This window comes from Acanthochromis polyacanthus, chromosome 17 (genome assembly GCF_021347895.1).
Source record: "Acanthochromis polyacanthus isolate Apoly-LR-REF ecotype Palm Island chromosome 17, KAUST_Apoly_ChrSc, whole genome shotgun sequence".
Classification (NCBI taxonomy): Eukaryota; Metazoa; Chordata; class Actinopteri; family Pomacentridae; genus Acanthochromis; species Acanthochromis polyacanthus.
The window spans coordinates 27,988,583-28,001,862 of NC_067129.1; the positions used below are offsets into that span (position 1 = coordinate 27,988,583).

General features: G+C 39.4%; 1 protein-coding gene across 1 annotated transcript; it reads left to right on the forward strand.

Moving 5' to 3' along the window:
• The first annotated feature begins 747 nt into the window (after nt 1–747).
• LOC110967316 (neuronal acetylcholine receptor subunit alpha-10-like) lies at nt 748–13,007 on the forward strand. The gene is made up of 7 exons (XM_051937925.1): nt 748–853; nt 6,591–6,736; nt 7,186–7,340; nt 7,848–8,094; nt 8,316–8,601; nt 10,945–11,402; nt 12,001–13,007. Exons 1-7 carry the CDS (start codon nt 748–750, stop codon nt 12,250–12,252), a joined length of 1,650 nt encoding a protein of 549 aa, XP_051793885.1. The 3' UTR covers nt 12,253–13,007.
• Nucleotides 13,008–13,280: the final 273 nt, after the last annotated feature.

Below are 13,280 nucleotides of genomic sequence, written 5' to 3' on the forward strand. Positions count from 1 at the left end.
AAAATGTATTTTTTTATGAAGAATTGTTTTAGACAGCATTTTCTTTCATGATCTGAAGGTTCTTGTGAGCTTTAAGGATGTTCTACCTATCACTGAGGTAGAAGTCTTCGGGGGTTTGTCACAATTTCAGAGGTTCTGGGTTTCCTTAAGGTGGATGTTGTGGTCTTTGATGAAGTTCTTGGTGTCACTGAGGAGGTTCTAGGACTGTTGGGGGTTCACATCACCAGTGAGAAGGTTCTAGGTGTGCTTAAGATGCTTATTATAACCAGTTAGATGTTCTTAACTTGAATGAGGAGTTCAGAGGGTTCTTTAGGTGGTGGTCATACCAATGATGGAGGTTCTAATCATCAGTAAGGATCTCAGAAGGTGTTTTTGGTGGTTCTTGGAGCCATTAGGGAGTTTAGAGTCCTGTAGGTTCCTTACTTTGTGGAACTCGATCAGGTATCTTTGAAGAAACATTGTTCTCCAACATCAGAGTCTTTTAGGAGCTTCTAGGTTTGAATGATCAATGACGAGGTTCCAGTGAGGTTCAATATGTGGTTCTAGAGGCTTTAAAGACATCCTGGGGGTCTTCTCTGTGTTGAACAGCTGAGCGTTGATTGACATGTTTTCCTCCAGCTTCATCAAAACCCCAAATAAGGGAACATTTTGTGGAACCAGCAGAGTTCCACGTGTGGAGACAATCTTTGCCCTCAGTCAGATTTTACTTTCATTCATCAGCGGCTGGTGTACACAGTGTCAGGATTAATGGAAACGCTGCCGGGCTTGTTTGGATCTCGTTCCCGGCTGAAGGTGTCGGACTCAGAAACAAGCCCACTGTTGTCACTGCAGAACCTTTCTAATCCAACAGAACGTCAGAAACACGTGTATTTTTAAAACGGTGTTGCCATCCTGCCTCTCGGAACATTCCTGCTGAAAATCAGGTTTTAAAAGTCTGTCGGCCAGAAGGCTTTCAGGTCTTGTGTTTTATTCAAGTCTAAATCTAGTGATCAAACCTGGACGTGTTTTAGCAACAAGAACGAGCCTCAGATTAGAGACTGACTTCAGTTATTGGACAAAACATTTTATGACTGATAATGAACATGAATAAAAAACAAGCAGCCAGACATCTTTTGTAAACATTCATGCAGAAACACGAAGTACTTTATTTTATTATGAATTTTTGCAATTTATCGCCTTATGTTTTATCATTGGGTGTTATTTTTATATTTTTTCTTCTATTTGTTTATTTTTATTGAAGCATTTTGAGTTTCTGTGTGAACTGAGCTATACAAGTTACTACTGGATGTTATTAAAGAACTTCTTAGTTCCACGAAAACCTCCTTAATGGTCAAAAGATCCTGGTTGAGAGCTGATAGAGCTGATGGTCTTAAATGGACCCCTGCAAGACCTTGATGGTAGAAGGAAGTGTTGTTGAGCACATTATCCTAACAATAAACTCATTATCTACAAGAACCACCTGAAGGACATCTAGAACCTCCTCAATGGCTACGAAAACCACATAAGACATCCAGAGCCTTTATAATGAGCTCTAGAACCTCTTAATTGGCTACAACTAAAACCTGAGGAACCCTTAGAACTGCAACAATGACTCCTAAATAGCTGTAAGAACCACCTACAACATGTCTGGAACCTCCTCAGTGGCTCTGAGGAACATCTAAAGCAGCCCTCAGTTCTACAAATATCTCTTATATTTAGTTTACAAATTAAGCCTTTTTTTTAACTTATGAAACACATGAGCAGGTTTAAAACATTTCCTTGCAGAACTGCCAGACAGTTCATGTTTCAGCTCTTTAAATGTGAATGTTCGCTGCTTTCTCCTCTTGTATTGTTGACACTACTCAGGGCTGGAACGTGTTCTGCGTTCTCTGAATGTTTTCATGCTGGAGGTTCTACTTGTTCTACAGCATTTAAGGCTCTGAATTCTTCTTCTTCCACATCAGGAGTTTACAGACGTTTTATTTTCTCAGCTGAAGTTGAGACTCTATGAGAAGTCTGATGGGATCAGAGGAACGTTGGAACCTCGTGAAGGCCTCGGTGATGTTGGAGCAGCTCTGAGGCTCAGATCAGATCAAGACGAAGCCGAACAAACACTCAGTGACCATATAAGTAAAGAGGAAGTGGACCTGAAACCTCCACAGACTCCTATCAGCTGCAGTCTTCAGCTGAGGAATGAAGTTTTCCCGCCAAGGAAACGTCCTGTTGGGTCGCAGGGAGACGTTTTGTTGGCCGTCGCCTTTCAGCCACAACCTGCTGCCAGTTCTAGTGTCTGAGAGCCTCGTTTGGTTGATTTATGGGATGTTCTCATGCATTTTTCAGCAGATTTTCATTATTTCAGACCCACAGACCGTTTAAGAAACACAAGCAGGAGATAAAAGACAGAACTACCTGCTGATTAACTATTAATAAACCGTTTCTTCTTCAAAGACTTCCTGTAAACGACCTTTAAAAAGAGAAAACGGTGATCCATCAACGTTCTGCTGCAGATCAAACCGAAGAACGGGTCTTCCTCCTTTAGTCAGATTTCAGTTCATCCCTCGGCTGCTTGGGTTCCTCACATGACAAAAAAAATCTTAAAACCTTTCTTTTCAAATGTTTTTCTTTTGTTTTTTTTCTGTGGAGATTCTTCATCTGAACACATCAGAGTAGCAGTTAGACGTTCTTTACTTGAATGAGGAGTTCAGAGGGTTCTTCAGCTGGTTGTTGTACCAATGATGGAGGTTCCAATCACCAGTAAGGATCTCAAAACGGTGTTTTTGGTGGTTCTTGGTGCCATTAGGGAGTTTGGGGTCCTGTAGGAGCCTTGATAACATCTGGAGAACATTTTTTAAGGTTCTCACTTTGTTCTTGTGGAACATAATCTGTCAGACTTTAACCTCACAGGAACATTATTTATGTGATAGAAGAAGAAACAGGAACTATGATCTAAATAACATCAGTCTGATTCATTTAGGTGGAACAAACACAGAACCATAGAAACAGAAAAAACTTTTTGTTTGAAGCTTCAGGACTTTTATTATGAATACTTTAAGTACAGTAAGACAGAACAGTACCAGTATTTACAGTGTCTCAGTACTTCTACGCTGCATGTATGACAGATATCTAAAATAGTCACATTTTCATCATTTTGTGCCTCCTTTCTTTGGTTTTGTGTCCTGTTTGTGTCATTTTTGTGTCTTATTTTTTAACATATTTTTTTGTCTCCTTTCTACAATTTTGTCTCTTTTAGTCTCATTTTTGCATCCAGTCTTTTAAAATTTGTCTTGTTTGTGTCTTTTTTTTTAACAATTTTGCGTCTCTTTTTTTTTCGTTTTTGTGTATTATTGTTATCATTTTGTTACTCATTTTTATTATTTTGTGTCTCATTTTACAATTTAATCTCATTTAGTCTCATTTTTGTGTCTAATTTTTAAAGTTTTTTGTTTGATTTTTTATCATTTTGTGGCTACTTTTTAAAATTTTTTGTCTTATTTGTGTCATTTTTTCACGCTTTTATCATTTTTTCAGCATTTTTATAATTTTGTGTCTCGTTCTCTCTTTGTGTCTCGTTTTTGAAGTTTCGTGTTTTGTCTGTGACATTTTGCCTCATTTGTGTCATTTTTGTGTCTTATTTTTTTATCATTTTTGTTTCATTTTTCTCATTTTGTGTGTAGTTTTTGAAATTTTGCCTCATTTTTATCATTTTGTTTCTCATTGTTCTCATTTTGTGTCTGGTTTTTGAAGTTTTGTGTCTCATTTTTATGATTTTATGTCCAGTTATCTTAAGTTTATTGTCTTTTTGGCTCATTTGCGACATTTTTGTGTTTTGTTTTTGTCATTTTGTGTCTCTCTTCGACACCCTCTCCACTCTTTTCCTCTCTGCACCATGCTGGATGGATCTCCAGCTACTGTTTGAAGCTTCAGGACCATCAGATGGAGACATTAAAAACAAACACTAAAAGCTCTGCACTAAAAAGGAAAAGACCGGGGACGGTTTAATGACCTTCAGATAACGAGGAAATGATATATTCAGAGGAGAGGGAGTGTTGATGTTCTCTGGACAAATTTGGAGATGTGGAGGTGAAGCAGGAATGAAAACATTCAGCTCTGTTCATCCTGGACTCCACCAGCATCTGATAATTTTAGATGTTTGTCATACATGCAGAAGTACTACAAGTACTAATACCACACTGGAAATACGATGGTAATGTAGAAGTATTAATAATAAAAGTACTCAAAGCAGGAAAGCACTGACGATGTTCCACGTTAGCAGATGATTAGATTAGATATTTAAATACGATCATCATCGGCGTAGAGACGGATTTTACTGTTGGTGATAGAAACCATCATCTGGATGAGTTTCTGTTGTTCTGTTTGTCTTCGGGACAGTTTTTATTTGTTTGTGATCTTTTTATTTGTTGTTTTAATCATTTTGCTTCTCATTTTTGACATTTAGTGTCGTGTTTTTGGAATTGTTTATCTTATTTTCTTGTTTTTTGTAACTTTGTGTGTGTTTTGTGTCCAGATTTGTACAGTTTGTGTCTTGACTTTCTTGTTGTGTGTCTCGTTTTTGGTGTTTAGTGCCTTGATTTTTCTCTCTGACAGAAATTACATTTAGTGTCTTGTTTGGGACATTTTGTGTCTTATTTTTTGTGATTTTGGTCTTTTTTGTAGTGACTTTGTGTGTTGTTGCTGCTATATTTGAATTTTTCAAGGTAGTTTTGGCTCGTATTGTGTTGTTTTGTGTCTACATTTGTACAATTTGTGTCTTGACTTTCTTGTTGTGTGTCTCATTTCTGGCTTTTGGCGCCTCAGTTTTTCTCTCTTATGATGTTTTGTATCTTGTTTTTCTATTTTGTTGTGATTTTGGTACGTTTTGTGGTAATTTTGGTCCGTTCTTTAGTGATTTCCTACTTTTTGTTGTAATGTTGGTACTTTTTGTCATTATTTTGGTCCTGTTTGTGGTGATTTTGGTAGTTTTTGTAGTGATTTTGGTAGTTTTTGTAGTGATTTTGGTACTTTTTGTGGTGATTATTGGTGTTTTTGCTGGCACATTTGAACCTTTCAATGTAATTTAGGCTCCTTTGGGGTTGATTTTGTTTCACTTTGTTGTAATTTTTATCCAAATTTGAGTTTTTGTCACAATTTCACCAGTTTTGTGGTAGATTTGGTCCTATACTTGGTAAATTTAGTCATTTCTGTGGTGATTTTCCATTTTTTTGCTGGCATATTTGAACGTTTCAGGGTAATTTTGGCTTGTTAACGGTGTAATTTAAAGCTAGAATTAATAAAATGAAATATGTCTGCAGAAGTAATGGTCATGAGAAAATACAGATCAGATATATGAAGGTCAAGTTACAGACATCTTTCACTGTAAAAGAAGAATTCAATTAATCAAACAAAGAAAAATAATTCAGTATTTCTTTAAATTAATTATCAGCTTCGGTTTATTTTCATTTATATTTTAAAGGTCGGGTTAAACTTTGTCTATTTTACATCCCATATTTTTTTTAGTTTTCTGCCATAAAGGAGCAGAAACCATCAGACAAGCAGCACTAGACGCCATCATGAAGAGGATTTGAAGGAATTATCAGAAGAGCTGAGGTGATTCCAGGTTAATTGAAGAGGGAGATGTGGTGTGGATGTGTTGATACGAGACGTTTAAGGATTAACGGCAAAGAAAAAGACTTAATGTGAGCTTAAAGCCTCCTAATATTCACAGGATTAAACACTAGAGACTGAAGAGATTAAATAAGACCTGGACCAGAGGATTGTCCTTAAAGAAGAGGTTGAACAACGAAACAATTCTGAGGTTAAAAACTGACTGCAGCTCAACTCAGAAGAAACATTTCTGAAGAAAAAATTAACATGTTTTTGACAGAAAAAGATTTTTATGGGATGTTATTGGAGGTCATTTTTTGTTTAGTTTTTTATTATTTTTGAGTTTGTTTTTTAAGTTTTCTGTTTGTGTCATTTTTGTGTCTCATTTTTGTCATTTTGTGTCTCATTTTTATGATTTTGTCTAATTTTTTCATTTTGTTTCTAATTTTATGACTTTGACTCATTTAATAATTTTATGTCGAATTTTTTATCATTGTGTCTCATTTTTACAGTTGTGTCTCATTTTTATCATTGTGTCTCATTTTTATCGTTTTATGTCTCATTTTTACAATTTTGTCTCAATTTTTTTTTATCATTTTATGTCTCCTTTTTATCATTTTGTCTCATTTTTATCCTTTTATGTCTATTTTTTAAAATAATTTTGTCTCTTTTTATAATTTTTTCTGACTTTTAAAAATAATTTTAGTCGATTTTTTAAAAAAATCATTTTGTGTCTCAATTTGTCTCATTTTTTGTCTTTTTTTTAAAAAAAGCATTTTTTAAAAATTGTTAATTTTCCAGATGGAACCGCAGATTACACACGACTCGTTCAAAGACTGTTGGAAATCAGATGATTGTTTCTGGTTTTATGGTTTGTGGTGAATCAAAGCTGTGGTTTTAGTGTTCGGTGGATTAAAAGTAGATGAGCGGTGGAGGTAAAACTGCCTATAAGCTGCTGGTTTGTAGTTTCCTGCTGGTTTATCTCCTCTAACCTTTCTTCTGACCTCCAGTCTGTTTAGCGGCTCACGGTCGTTTCGCCCAGAAGCTGCTGACTGACTTGTTCTCCAACTACACCAACGCCTTGAGGCCGGTGGAGGACACCGACTACATCATCAACGTCACGCTGCAGATCACGCTGTCTCAGATCATCGACATGGTAACCAAACCCCAGCTCCAGATGTTGGTGGCATCCATGACTTCCTGTATGTGCTGTTGTTTTATGTCTCATTTGTGTTGTTTTGTGTCTCATTTGTGTTGTTTTATGTCTCATTTGTGTTGTTTTGTTTTTCATTTTTGTCATTTTGTTTCTCATTTTTATCATTTTGTGTCTCATTTTTGTTGTTTTGGCGTTTTGTGTCATTTTGTGCCTCATTATTGTACATTCTCATTTTTCTCATTCTGTGTCTCATTCTTGTCATTTTCTGTCTCATTTTTGTTGTTTTATGTCTCATTTGTGTTGTTTTGCATCTCGTTTGTGTTATTGTGTGTCTTTCTGCAGTTCCACCTGAAAACTCTCTGTATTTTTACCCAGTAACCACACCTCCTGCTCCAGATGTTGCCGTCCTTACGGTGGTGTCCATGACTCCCTGTTCTTCTGTCCAACAGGATGAGAGGAACCAGATCCTGACCACCTACCTGTGGGTCCGCCAGGTGTGGATGGATGCCTACCTGACCTGGAAGAAGGAGGACTACGACGGCCTGGACACCATCCGGATCCCCAGCAGCTACGTGTGGAGGCCAGACATCGTTCTGTACAACAGGTGGGTGCAGCTTCCTGTCCAGTGGAACATTGTCGTCCTCCCCGTCCTCACAGTCTCTTCCTCGTCCTCATGGTTTCCTCCCCGTCCTCACGGTCTCCTCCCCGTCCTCACGGTCTCCCCCCCATCCTTACGGTCTCCTCCCCGTCCTCATGGTCTCCCCCCCATCGTCACGGTCTCCTCCCCGTCCTCATGGTCTCCCCCCATCCTCACGGTTTCCTCCCCATCATCATGGTTTCCTCCCCTTCCTCATGGTCTCCTCCCTGTCCTCATGGTTTCCTCCCTGTCCTCATGGTTTCCTCCCCTTCCTCATGGTCTCCTCCCTGTCCTCATGGTTTCCTCCCTGTCCTCATGGTTTCCTCCCCTTCCTCATGGTCTCCTCCCTGTCCTCATGGTTTCCTACCTGTCCTCATGGTTTCCTCCCCGTCCTCATGGTTTCCTCCCCGTCCTCATGGTCTCCTCCCTGTCCTCATGGTTTCCTCCCCGTCCTCATGATCTCCTCCTCCACAGTGCAGACGATGAGTTCTCCAGCTCCATGGAGACCAACGTGGTTCTACGTAACGATGGCCAGGTGATGTGGGACCAGCCGGCCATCACTAAGAGCTCCTGCTCCGTGGACGTGGCCTTCTTCCCCTTCGATGTTCAGCAGTGTCACCTCACTTTCGGCTCCTGGACCCACAACGGCAACCAGATGGACCTGATCAACGCCCTGGACAGCGCCGACCTGGCCGACTTCGTCCCCAACGTGGAATGGGAGGTGAGCGGGGCTAGTTTCTGTGGTGATTTTGTAGTCATTGTGGTACTTTTGTGGTGATTGTGGTACTTTTTGTGGCAAATTTGTTAAATATTGTGGGGATTTTGGTACTTTTTGGGGTGGTTTTGGTACTTTTTGTGGCGATTGTGATTCTTTTTGTGGTATTTTTGGAAATTTTTGTGGTGATTTAACATTTGATAAAGTAAACCCTATCACCTGTCCAGGTTCTGGGCATGCCGGCTAAGAAGAACGTCATCCTGTACGGCTGCTGCTCGGATCCGTACCCAGACATCACCTTCACCCTCCACCTGAAGAGACGAGCCTCCTTCTACATCTTCAACCTTCTCATCCCCTGCATGATGATCTCCTTCCTGGCTCCGCTGGGCTTCTACCTGCCGGCCGACTCGGGCGAGAAGGTTTCTCTGGGCGTCACGGTGCTGCTGGCGCTGACGGTGTTCCAGCTGCTGGTGGCCGAAAGCATGCCGCCTTCCGAGAGCGTCCCGCTGATCGGTGACTTTACCGGAAAACATTTTACTGCACTCATGTTTCCTCGCTCATTTGTGTCATTTTGTGTCTGGTGTTTGTCATTTTGTGTCTCATTTGTGTCATTTTGTGTTTCATTTATGTTGTTTTGTGTCTCATTTGTGTCATTTTGTGTCTGGTGTTTGTCATTTTGTGTCTCATTTGTGTCATTTTGTGTCTCCTTTACGTTGTTTTGTGTCTCATTTGTGTTGTTTTGTGTCTCATTTTTGGCATTTTGTGTTCTTTTATGTCTTTTTGTACCTTATTTGTGTCATTTTGTGTCTCATTTGTGTCATTTTGTGTCTCATTTGTGTTGTATTTTTCCTAATTTTAGTCATTTTGGGTGATTTTCATTTTAATTAACACTTTCAGATCTTTTCCTGGAATTGTCCCAACATACAGTAGAATCAAACCTCCAGGTATTTTATTATTCTGCATACTGGGTCCAGTCCAGATCTTTTCCTGGTTTACTATGTGGTGTACTGGAACACACGATGCTATTTTTGCCAGGCACTTTTATTTTCTGCGTCTTTGTCACTGATAATCAGGTGTGTTTTGTTTTCACCATTGAAGTGTAGCAGCTCAACATCGTCAGCTTTACTCACTCAAAGTCAAAGATCGTATCTTTAATTTCTGACCACCATCTGAGAACGTTTTAAGATCTTTTCAAACCGTTCTGTTGTCTCAGTGGTTCTGAATCTAAAGTGAGCATTAATGTGGAACAGAAAGACTCAAAGTTCACAGAAAGTTCTAGAAACTCACTGAGAACGTTCCTCCTTCTGCTGATAGTTTACATGGAGCCACTTTGAAGACACTAAACTGGAGCTACCAGAGGAGCTCACCATCGTGAGAACTCTGAATGCTGTTAATAAGAGCAGGAAGCTGCCGGGTCAGCAGGTTGTTGTTGTTTACAGGAAATGAAGCCGTTTCTGTTTGTTGGCTGTAATGAGGCTCCATAAAACCCATTGATTTAAAATAATCAGAGCCGGGAATCCACGATGTCGGAGCTTCAGAGCTCCAGCAGCAGTTTGTTCATTAAATCTTCACACTGTAGCTGAAAACATGTCAGAACAACTTCACAACATCTGGCCGCACTTTAGACCACAGCGTTCCACAGTTTCTGTCTCATTAATGTTTGGGTCTCGTTATTGTTTTGTGTCTCATTTTTGTCACTTTGTGTCTCATTTTTGTCATTTTGTGTCTCATTTGTCATTGTGTGATTTTGTGTCTTCTTTTTGACATTTTGTGTCTTGCTTATAACATTTATTTATCTGTCACTTTGTGTCTGTTTTTTGTCATTTTATGTCTCATTTTGTCTTTTTTATCACATTTATGTCATTTTGTGTCATGTTTTCATTGTTTTGTGTCTTTCATTTCATGTCTCTTTTTTGTCATTGTCTTCTATTTCAAATTTTGTCATTTGTGTCTCTTCTCTTTGGTGTTTTGTGTTTTGCTTATGTTGTTTTTTTTCTTTGTCTCATTGTGTCTCGTTTTAGTGTTTTTTGTGTCATTTGTGTCATTTCATGTCTCATTTGTGTGACTTTGTGTCTTGTTTTTACCATTTCGTGTCTCATTTCTGTCGTTTCGTGTCTTGCTTTTGTCGTTTTGCGTCTTATTTGTGTCTCGTTTTGTCTCATTTGTCTCATTTTTGATGTTTTGTGTCTAATTTGTTATTTCGTATCTTGTTTTGATCATTTTGTGTCTCATTTGTGTTATTTTGTGTCACATTTGTGTAATTTTGTGTCTCGTTTGTCTCATTTGTGTAACTTTGAGTCTTGTTTTGATCATTTTTTGTCTCATTTGTGTTATTTTTTTGTCTCATTTGTGTTATTTTGTGTCTCATTTGTGTCTCACTTTTGTCACTTTGTCTTATTTTTGTCATTTTGTGTCTCATTTGTGTGACTTTGTGTCTTGTTTTTACCGTTTCGTGTCTCATTTCTGTCATTTCGTGTCTTGCTTTTGTCGTTTTGTGTCTCATTTGTGTCTCGTTTTGTCTCATTTGTCTCATTTTTGAAGTTTTGTGTCTAATTTATGTTATTTCGTGTCTTGTTTTGATCATTTTGTGTCTCATTTGTGTTATTTTGTGTCACATTTGTGTAATTTTGTGTCTCGTTTGTCTCATTTGTGTAACTTTGAGTCTTGTTTTAATAATATTTTGTCTAATTTGTGTTATTTTGTGTGTCATTTGTGTCTCACTTTTGTCACTTTATGTCTTATTTTTGTCATTTTGTGTCTTATTTGTGTGACTTTGTGTCTTGTTTTTACCGTTTCGTGTCTCATTTCTGTCATTTCGTGTCTTGTTTCTATAACTTCGCATGTGGTTTTCAACAGGAAAGTACTACATCGCCACCATGACGATGGTCACTGCATCGACGGCCCTCACTATCTTCATCATGAACATCCACCACTGCGGTCCGGAGGCGCGTCCCGTCCCCGAATGGGCCGAGCGCTTCATCTTGAACCACCTCGCTCGCATCTGCTTCGTCAGCGAGGTCGGCAACAACTGCCTGAGCGGCCGGTCGTCACGGAAACAGCCGCTGTCCCAGGAGGAGTCGGACGCTCCATCGGCCAACGGCGGCAGCAGAGGGACCAACTGGGACGTTAACGGACAGGTGTGGGGAGGGCGGAGCGAGGAGCAGGGGGCGGGGCCGGAGGCGACCAATCAGACGGACTGGAAGGAGGACCTGTTCGTCACCGTCGACCACTCAGAGGAGAAAGGAGCCACCGGAGGAGAAGAGCGAGCCGAGGAGGAGTGGAGCAGCGATGGAGAGATGGTGGAGGAGAAGAAGGTCTCATTTTGTCGTGTTTTTGTCCTTTTGTTTCTTGCTTTTGTCCTTTTGTGTCGCATTGTTGTTATTTTGTGTGTTGTTTATGTCATTTTAAGTCTCATTTGTGCCATTTTATGTGTTGTGTTTGTTATTTTGTGTCTCATTTTTGTTTTTGTGCATTGTTTTTGTCATTTTTTGTCCTTTTTTTGTCATTTCATGTGTTGTGTTTGTCATTTTGTGTTTTGTTTTTGTTAGTTAATGTCTTGTTTGTCATTTTTTGTCTCATCTTTGGTGTTTTGTGTCTTGTTTTTGTTATTGTTGTTATTTTGTGTTTTTTTGTCATTTTGTGTCTCATTTTTGTTGTTTGTACATTGTTTTTGTCATTTTAAGTTACATTTTTGTCATTTTATGTGTTGTGTTTGTCATTCTGTGTCTTGTTTGTGTCATTTTTTGTCTCATCTTTGTCATTTTGTTTCTTGTTTTTGTTATTTAATGTCTTGTTTTTGTCAATTTTTGTCTCATTTGTGTCATTTTGTGTCGTGTTTTAGTCATTTTTTGTCCCGTTTGTGTTGTTTTGTGTCTCATTTGTGTCATTTTGTGTCTGGTTTTTGTCATGAAGGGCGTTGGAGGTGAAGGAGGAGGAGGAGCTGGGAGGAAGGAGATCCTGGTGAAGACCCATTGTGTCTGCCAGCATCATGGACTGAGGAAGAACGTGGAGTACATCGCCAGCTCCTACCAGGACCAGAAGACCGCTCAGCTGCGCATCGGAGAGTGGAGGAAGGTCGCCAAGGTCATGGATCGCTTCTTCATGTGGCTCTTCTTCATCATGGTCTTCTTCATGAGCATCCTCATCCTGGGAAAAGCCATCTGAGTCCAGCTGTCGGTTTAGCTCCATCAAGGATGAAGTCAGAGTTTGGTTTTCCTGAAACAAATGAAGGTTTGATGGGATTAAAGGTCCGACTCCACGTTTTTAACCTGCTGTCTCTGAAACAGTTTGTAGGAAAATGTTCCAATAAAACCATCACTGATTTTAGGAAACCTTTGGATCCGCTCCACTGAAGATGACTGTGATTGGTTTAAAGAAACAGAAGCAGGTCTTTAGTGAGGTGCAGTCAGACCATTCTGCAACAGGAACTCACTTTGAAAATATCTCATAAAACATGTAGAGATTAGGATTAATTAACTCCATCTTTAACTGCAGATCCATCCATTCATCCTCTATACACCGTTTTATCCTCACTAGGGTCATGGGGGGTGCTGGAGTCTATCCCAGATGACTCGGGTGAAGGCAGGGGACACCCTGGACAGGTCACCAGTCTGTCACAGGGCTATAAACTGCAGATTCTGAAGAGAATTTTCTCCAATTTTAACCCTCAAACTAAGTTCAAAAGACAAATTGTTTACTTTTCCTTTTAAGGAGCTCATGACGTTACAGTAAACATTTGAACTTTTCCCATGAATTCCAACTATATTTTCAGATAATGCTCACCTTCCGCCTGGGAAATTTGCACCATTAAAGCTGCTGTCCGGAGTTTGAATCGCAGCGTCTCCCAAAACACTGTTGGTCCCTCCCTCTGATTTCGCCCCTTTATTTGTGCACACGCGCAGTACATGAGAGAAGTGCCCGGAGTGCTGCAGCATCTCGCCTGTTTTGCTGTTTTCCCCTCTTCTACATTTAGTACATTTAGTAAATAATAAAGGAATTACGTTAGAATGCTGTATTGAGTCTAACTTGTCCTAATACCAAAATAACATGAATCTGCTAGGACGAACGAGTAAAGTTTCAATATGTGATTACACTCGTGTATCCCTCTGGATGACGTTGTTTATCAAACTTAGTGCATTTACGCGTGTATATGTGTTACATTGTTTATTTATTTCTATCTAGAGTTCAGAATT